An 8,255-nucleotide genomic window follows, 5' to 3' on the forward strand; every position below is an offset into this window, starting at 1 on the left:
ACGGGAATAGGCCACTTTGGACCTTGAGTAAAGTGATTGGACATGAAAAGTTTTAACCCGGTGGTTTGAGTTAATGTAGTTGGTTCAGGTGAACTGGTAGCAGGGTAAAACGTCGTTGATATCAAATTAAGACCCTACAGTATTTTAAATTTTGGAATGGATCTAAAGAACGAAAAAGAACAGAGTGGGAATCTGGGATTATCAGTTGATTGCAAGTGAAATGGCAGTCTGAAAGTTTATCAGATATCTTAAAGAATTGAGCGCCCGGTAGGCGAATACTTGAGGTTTTAAGGGAAGCGTTATCCCTGGTGAGTTAGCCGTGGTGGCAAATGTTGGCGTCTGCCTATTTGAAAGAATAAAGAGCTGGTAAATTGATAAGTTTTGAGGAAATAAAGTTCCGGGAAGAAAGAGCTGCGTCTCTGCGTATTAATAGACGAGGATCTGTAAGGTGTTCAGAGAAAGAAGGGAGAGTTCTGACTCTTAATTCAACATAAAATTTCGAGGTTGTACTAAGTGTTAGGCCAGAGGGGCCTACAAGCTGATCCCACCTAGTAGAGGTGATGACGTTTGAGTATCTATGGAATCAGGAATAAGACAATGAATTGGTCATTGTAATCTAGGCAGACCCTGAGACTTCAACAGGGTTGCGGTGTAAACGAGGAGCTATCGAGAGTATGGCCGTTAAACAAAATCTTGTGGGACAAGATTGATGTGCCAGTAAGAGTGTTGTTGGAAACTAAAGTAAAGGCGGTGGACCTTGGGATTCATGGTCAGAGTTGCGGGTTTTCTGACTGATGTGTTGGATAAATTTCGAGGACGAAATTTCTATGAGGAGGGGATAGTTGTAACGACCCAAATTTGCTAATAAGGCTTAAGGGCCTTGATTAGCGTGCCAGGAGGGCATGATGGGAATTATGTGTGATTTTTATGAATTAAACGCATGATTATGATTTAAGGCATGTTATATGACTATTTGTTTATCTGAGATGCATGACCATGTATATTAGTATGCATGTAAGCCCGGATCGTGTTAGAAGGGCATAACTGTAATTTTGGCCTTGTTGGGCATATCTGCATTGATATGTGATAATTGTATTCCGTGATTTGTACCACGTGAGTGTTGTGTTATTGTTGTGATGCACGTGCCGAGACGGTCCTAGAGAGCTAGTTAACTTAAGAGTCACAACGGGATTCCGTACCCGGCTCGGGAGGAGCCTAGGGGTACCTCGGGAATTTTATGGTCAAGTTGAGATTTAGCGGGTAATGGTTATTGGAGATTTAGTAACCTGGGTAACCATTAGTTACTGCTGAGAGTAACAAGTTCTAGATAGAAAAATGGTAGAAATGAAATAGAAGTAAAAGGACTTAAGTGCCCTTGGAGGTTTAGCTAAGGAGGATTAGTAGGAAAGGGTAATTTGGTCTTTTGGCTGGGGATTATGAAAATTCTCAGCTGGGTATATGGGGTTCGGTTTGGGCATTGGTTTTATGAGGCATTGATAGAGTTTGAAGAGAAGAGAAAAGAGAGGGAAAAGCTAGGGCAAGCAAGAAGAAGAAGAAGAAAAGGAGAAGTGGGAGTCTAGGAGGAGATCAAGGACTTTGTGTGGGTTCTCCATTGGAGGTAAGTGTTTTATACATATTTAAGTTTGGGTTTTGTTTTGATTTGAGGAATTTAAATGCCTAAGCTAAGCTTTGTTGAGTTTTGGGATAGTTGCTGAATTTTAAGATCAATGGGTGTGAATCTTGGGTATATTGATGTTTTGAGCTTGAATCTTGAGTTATGGGTTGTTATATGGTCTATTTGATGTTTGAAATTGATTTTGGGGTTTGGGTATTGGTTTGGTATGATTTTGAAGGTTTAAGTTCGGGAAAAACGCAAGTGAAAACCCAGATTTTCTGGGTTCGCGTATGAGCGCCGCGGCCCTGTTCTTGGGCGCCGCGGCGCGTTGTTGCTTCAGGAGTGGTGCTGGTCGCTGGGCGCCGCGGCCCTTGAAGGGGGTGCCGCGGCGCTAGGCCATTTTCAGGGGTTGGAAATTTGCATTTTTCAGCTTTTGCTCCGGGGGTTCGGGGGATGTTTCCGATGAATTGTTTTAGGGATTTGGGAGTCCCGAGAGTGCGGGATTGGTCCCGGGAAGTGGTTTTGGGTTGATTAGTAATGAGGGATGTTTCTTGTGTGTTGTGACTAGGTTGTTGGTGAGGCTCGTGCTTGAGGACCGTGCTCGTGGCTTTAGTGCATCAGGAGGCTCGGAATGCAGGTAAGAAAACCGTAACACCAGAGAATAGGGCATGGCCCCACTGTGTGATTTTAGGGCATGGCCCCGGATTGTATTATGTGTAAATGTTTAACCTTAAATGAACCGTGATGTGTGTGAATGATTATTTCGAACGTACTATATGTGTGATTATGATGAAATGAACGGCAAGGGCCGAGTACGGCGTAGGCCGGGGCGGCCGTGGGCCGAGTACGGCGTAGGCCGGGGCGGCCATGGGCCGAAAGTAACACCTAGCACATGGGATGCTATAATCAGGGCGGGGCCCGGTGGATACATGTATTATGCTATATTCAGGGTGGGACCCAAGGGATACATGAGTTATCCTCGCAGTGAGAACCGATACCCCAGGGCTTTGGTAAGGCCTCTGGGGCGGCATGGCCGTGTTTGCTTAGTCTAATGGTTGACTTGTTTATATGTGGATTATCTGTTATGATAAATTGTATAAATGCATATGTTATGTTCTGCATGAGTTTTCTTGCTGGGCTTCGGCTCACGGGTGCTCTGTGTTGCAGGTAAGGGCAATGACTGAATCAACCAACCATGAGTACGGAGAGCGTGAAGCGGCGCGTACATGTTCGGCCTGCCCGACTGCTTTGGTTGGGGGTTTATTCGAAAATGGCTGTAATAATCTATGATTTTATGATTTCTTAACTGTAACCTTATTTCAAAAATGTAATTAGTTTTCAAACCTTATTTTGGGATCCCAAATGTTTAATAATAGAAGTTTTAATGAAACGACGCATTTTCAAAGATTACAGCCTTAACTTTTAATTAGTCACACTTTTGTTTCAAAACCTCGGTTAGCGAGTTCATTGCACACTGTTTTATCTTAAAAACTCACTTAGTAACGGCTCTAAGGAAGTAGGGCGTTACAGTAGCCACTTTCTATAACCAAGCTAATATCGCAGATACTGTGCAATTGAAGTTTTTTCCTTTCTCTTTGAAGGATAAGGCTAAAAGCTGGTTATACTCTCTGAGACCAAGGTCTATTGGAACATGGGATGAAATGACATCGTCATTCTTCCACAAATACTTCCCTAACCACAAGACCAATGGCTTAAAAAGACAAATTTCTACTTTTTCCCAAAAAGACAATGAAACTCTCTATCAAGTCTGGGAAAGGTTTAAGGAACTGTTAACTCTTTTTCCCCACCATGGCTATGAAAAATGGCGCCTAGTCAGCTATTTCTACGAAGGCCTCACTATTCGTGAACGCCAGTTTGTAGAAATGATGTGCAATGGTGAATTCCTTCAAAAAGATCCTGAAGAAGCCTTTGGAATATCTCAATGAGCTTGCAGAAAAATCTCATACCTGGACTGGTCCAAGTGCTACTGAAAGCACTAACCAAAATCGACCAGCAGGAATTTACCAATTGAGGGAGGAGGATAGCCTTAAAGCCCAAGTTGAGTCCTTAACAAAGCAACTTGAGACATTTAAGACAAAAGGTGGGCAAGGACTTCATATGATTGCCCGAGCAGAAACACATGAGCCATGTTTTGTGTGTGGAGGAACGGATCATTTAGCTAAGGATTGCTTAGCTTTTAGTGAAATGAGGGGGGTTTATGAAGAGCAATGCAATGCCTTAGGGGCCTATAATAAGCCATTCTCTCATACGTACAACCCTGGTTGGAGAAACCACCCAAATTTCAACTGGAGAGATCCCAACCAAGCACAATATTCTGGAAGGCAATGGAGAAATGAGCACCAGTCTCAACCATCAAAAGCTCAACCTGTTCCTCAATACAATGCTCCTCCTTAAAGGAGTTCTCTTGAGAACACCTTTCATTCATTCATGGAGGAGCAAGCCAAAATAAATCGTCAAATGATGGAAGAAATCAAGGACATGAAAAGTCAATTTTCAAAACTGACTGGATCCTTGGTTAATTCTGAAAGAGGCAAACTTCCTTCTCAGCCTCAATTCAATACACAAGGGCAACATATGGCTCAAACCTCCAACTCTAACGATCAAAACATTAAGGAGGCTAATGCCATCACAACTAGAAGTGGTAAAGCTTTGGAAGATCCACCAATACCAAATACTACTTCAAAATTTCCAAATGTTGTCTCTGAAAGTGTGCCATCCAATGCTTCTGCAAAAGTTCCATTTCCCCAGGCTCTAAGACCTGCTGGGAAAATTCCTGAAAATCGAGGAGAAATCCTTGAGCACTTGACACAAGTGAAGATAAACCTTCCTTTGCTTCACATCATCAAACAAGTGCCAGCCTATGCTAAAATCATCAAGGATCTTTGCACTGTAAAAAGGAAGCATCATGTCAAGAAGACTGCTTTCTTGACTGAGCAAGTTAGTGCGGTAATTGAACAAAAGACACTGCCAAAATACAAAGATCCTGGTTGTCCCACCATTTCCTGTCAAATTGGGACTCATGAATTCAGCCAAGCCTTGCTAGACTTAGGAGCGAGTGTCAATCTCATGCCTTATTCTGTCTACTCGCAACTTGGTCTTGGTGAAATCAAGACTACTTCTGTAGTCTTACAGCTGGCTGATCGTTCTATTAAGAAGCCTCGGGGTATTGTTGAGGATGTTCTTGTTCAAGTTGACAAATTCTATTACCCCGTTGACTTTCTCATTCTAGATACTCAATCTGTGGTTAACATGGAGTCAAAAATCCCTATCATACTTGGAAGACCTTTCCTTGCTACAGCTAATGCCCTTATCAACTGTAGGAATGGTCTCATGAAAATATCTTTTGGGAATATGACTCTCGAGGTCAATATTTTTCATGTTGCAAAGCAACCACATGATGATGATGAGTGTTATCAGACATTTCTGATTGACACGCTCATTCCTAAGGAGATTCAATTGCAAAGCAATTCTGATGATCTTGATGAACTCCTCTCTTACTCTGAAAGTTCTGGTTTTGATGAGTCGATTAATGAAATTTCTTGTTACAAAGACTCACAAAACGGAAGAACAAAGTTTTGGCAACCTCGCTTTGAAGAGCTACCTAGTGATAGGGAAAAGCCAAAACCTTCTGCTGAAGAGGTTCCTATTGTTAAGTTAGCCCAACTACCTGAGGGTTTAAAACATGTCTTCTTGGGAGATGGTGATACCTTTCCTGTTATCATTTCGTCCAAACTCGATCCTTCACAAGAAATTAAGCTAATTAAGCTACTGCAAAAGCTTAAATCTGCATTAGGTTGGACGATCGCTGATATTAAAGGCATTAGCCCTTTAATTTGCTCCCATAGAATCAATCTGGAGGATGGGGCAATCCCTCGAAGAGATCCTCAAAGAAGACTGAACCCCACAATGAAAGAAGTTGTGAAAAATGAAGTGCTGAAACTTCTGGATGCTGACATCATTTATCCAGTGGTTGATAGCAAATGGGTTAGTCCAACTCAGGTAGTTCCTAAAAAGTCGGGTGTAACTGTTGTTGAAAATGAGAAAGGGGCCCTTGTCCCCACAAGAACTGTGACGGGTTGGCGCATGTGCATTGACTATCGAAAGTTGAATTCTGCCACCCGCAAAGATCATTTCCCACTCCCATTCATCGACCAAATCCTTGAACGTGTGGCTGGTCATCCTTTTTATTGCTTTCTTGATGGCTATTCAGGCTATTATCAAATTGAGATTGCAATGGAGGATCAAGATAAGACCACTTTCACATGTCCTTTTGGTACTTATGCTTTTCGGCGTATGCCATTTGGACTGTGTAATGCACCAGCCACCTTCCAAAGGTGCATGATGAGTATTTTCAATGACATGGTTGAAAAATGTATGGAAGTGTTCATGGATGATTTAACAGTCTTTGGAAACTCTTTTGATGCATGCCTTCTTAATTTAGAAGCTTTTTTGACACGATGTATTGAGAAAGATCTTGTGCTCAATTGGGAAAAATGCCATTTCATGGTATCTTCAGGCATAGTCTTGGGACACATTGTCTCTGAAAGAGGAATTGAGGTTGATCAATCTAAGATTGATCTCATTTCTAATTTGCCCACTCCAAAAACGGTCAAAGATGTCAGATCTTTTCTTGGGCATGCTGGTTTTTATAGGAGGTTCATTCAAAACTTTTCAGCGATTTCTCGTCCGCTATGTAACCTCTTAGCCAAAGATGCTACTTTTGAGTGGACGCCTAAGTGTGAGGATGCCTTTCGAACACTTATTGCAAAATTGACCTCCGCCCCTATTATGCAGTCACCTGATTGGGATTTACCTTTTGAAATCATGTGTGACGCAAGCAATTTTGCTGTAGGAGCTGTTTTGGGACAACGAAGGGGGGGGGGGGGGGGGAAACCTTTTGTTGTCTACTATGCAAGTCGAACTCTTAATAGTGCTCAAATGAACTATTCCACTACTGAAAAAGAGTTGCTTGCCATTGTCTTTGCTCTTGACAAATTCCGAGCATACTTGATTGGCTCACCTATTACAATCTTTACAGATCATTCAGCCCTTAAATATCTCCTTTCCAAAAAGGATGCTAAGGCGCGCTTAATACGGTGGATCCTTTTATTGCAAGAATTTGACATCACAATCTGTTGACGCCGTTTTTCGTCAACAGATAAAAGAAGAGAGCACGTAAACAATTAAAGACAATGGCTAAAAGAAACAAACGAATCAGACACACGGTTTTTACGTGGTTCAGCAGTTAAATCTGCCTAGTCCACGAGTCTCTGTTATTAAACTCAAGATTATCTCTGAAAATTCTTTAAGCATGAATTCTTCAGAGTTTTCTTTCAAGGATCAGAATTTCGGGGGTCCTTTTTAATGGTGCATGACTTCTCTATTTATAGAGAAGGATGCAGAATACTATCCCACATATTTTGGGTAGTTACTCTTTTGTGAATAAAAATAAATGGCCTTAAATGCCAATAATTAGATATAAAAGGAAACGTTCCCCAAAGATCAGGAAACGCATAACTGACTAAGTAATATCCCACGATTCTTGGAGATTTACATCAATAAATGAGGATTACATCCCATATCTACAATACTTGTAGATATTCAAGGTGATCATAGCGTATCTCCAAGGCTTCAGCATCTCAGGTTTCACGTCATTGTGCGAGCCACTGACATCTCCCAAGCTAACATTGCTTTCGAGATAGCATATCGAGCTCGAGATCCCTGCTCCGAAGTTGTTCCTGAAGATGAGGGGCTCTCAGAGCTGTCTTTCGAGATCGAGATCATTTCGAGGTCACTACACTCGAGGTCATGTATCATACTTTGCAGGCTCGACTTACAATCGTAGAACGTACCCTAACCCTCACGAGACCATTTAATGCGAACTCAGCTTTCGAGGTCATATTTACTATGGCTCGAAATCTGGGTATAACATTTTGCCCCCTCAAAAGTATTTGTTCGAGTCCTATGAGAAGGAAACTTTTGAACTACTCTTTCTGGGAACCATACCGTCACACTCTTAAAAACGGACACGTGCCAGATGGGTATTGCTCACTTTAGGTACTTGAGTACCTTGGGAACATGCCCACGATCGTTCGTCTGACAGCTTTTCGGCGCCATCTTATCACCGACTCCCCTCCATTCGATCTGTTGAGGATTTTAACCAACGCTCCTGATTGATTTAGTTTTCCCACCTATATATAAAAGATCTCCTCTTCATCTTCTTCTTTACGTTTGTTCATTGTAACCCAGAAAGAAAAGAAAAAACAGGAAAGCCAGAAACTTTCTCAAGAAGCTTCCATCCCGTGCATGTTTTCTCGACCCAAAAAACAAAGGAACCCTGGTCTGTTCGAGTCAGTGAGTTCTTTCCTGCAACCTCTTCTCCACTCGACGATTTCGCTGCACCCCCCATCACTGTGTAAGTACGCCATTTTTGTTCTTAGCTCTTTCTTTTTTTTTTATGTCGTACTTGCTGCGTATAATAGAATGATACGATAGGAGGTTTTGGATCAATAGGCTTTTATGTTTTCTGGATTTTCTTTCTGGATGTTCGCCTCTGGTTTATGCCCAGTTTTGTCCTTTGAATGGCGTTTCAACTTTCTGGGTTTTGATTCAACTTTCT

The 8,255-nt window shown here is 41.9% G+C and overlaps 1 protein-coding gene and 1 non-coding gene across 2 annotated transcripts; one reads left to right on the forward strand and one right to left on the reverse strand.

Annotated features, from left to right (window-relative positions):
* Positions 1-3,323: 3,323 nt before the first annotated feature.
* LOC133813571 (small nucleolar RNA R71) lies at positions 3,324-3,431 on the reverse strand. Its single transcript, XR_009884581.1, has one exon. It is a non-coding gene; the product is annotated as a small nucleolar RNA R71 (small nucleolar RNA).
* Positions 3,432-4,063: 632 nt separating this feature from the next.
* Positions 4,064-6,057, forward strand: LOC133813692 (uncharacterized). Its single transcript, XM_062246876.1, has 3 exons — positions 4,064-4,447; positions 4,538-5,721; positions 6,039-6,057. Exons 1-3 carry the CDS (start codon positions 4,064-4,066, stop codon positions 6,055-6,057), a joined length of 1,587 nt encoding a protein of 528 aa, XP_062102860.1.
* Positions 6,058-8,255: the final 2,198 nt, after the last annotated feature.

This window comes from Humulus lupulus, chromosome 1, assembly GCF_963169125.1.
Source record: "Humulus lupulus chromosome 1, drHumLupu1.1, whole genome shotgun sequence".
NCBI classification, from domain to species: domain Eukaryota; kingdom Viridiplantae; phylum Streptophyta; class Magnoliopsida; order Rosales; family Cannabaceae; genus Humulus; species Humulus lupulus.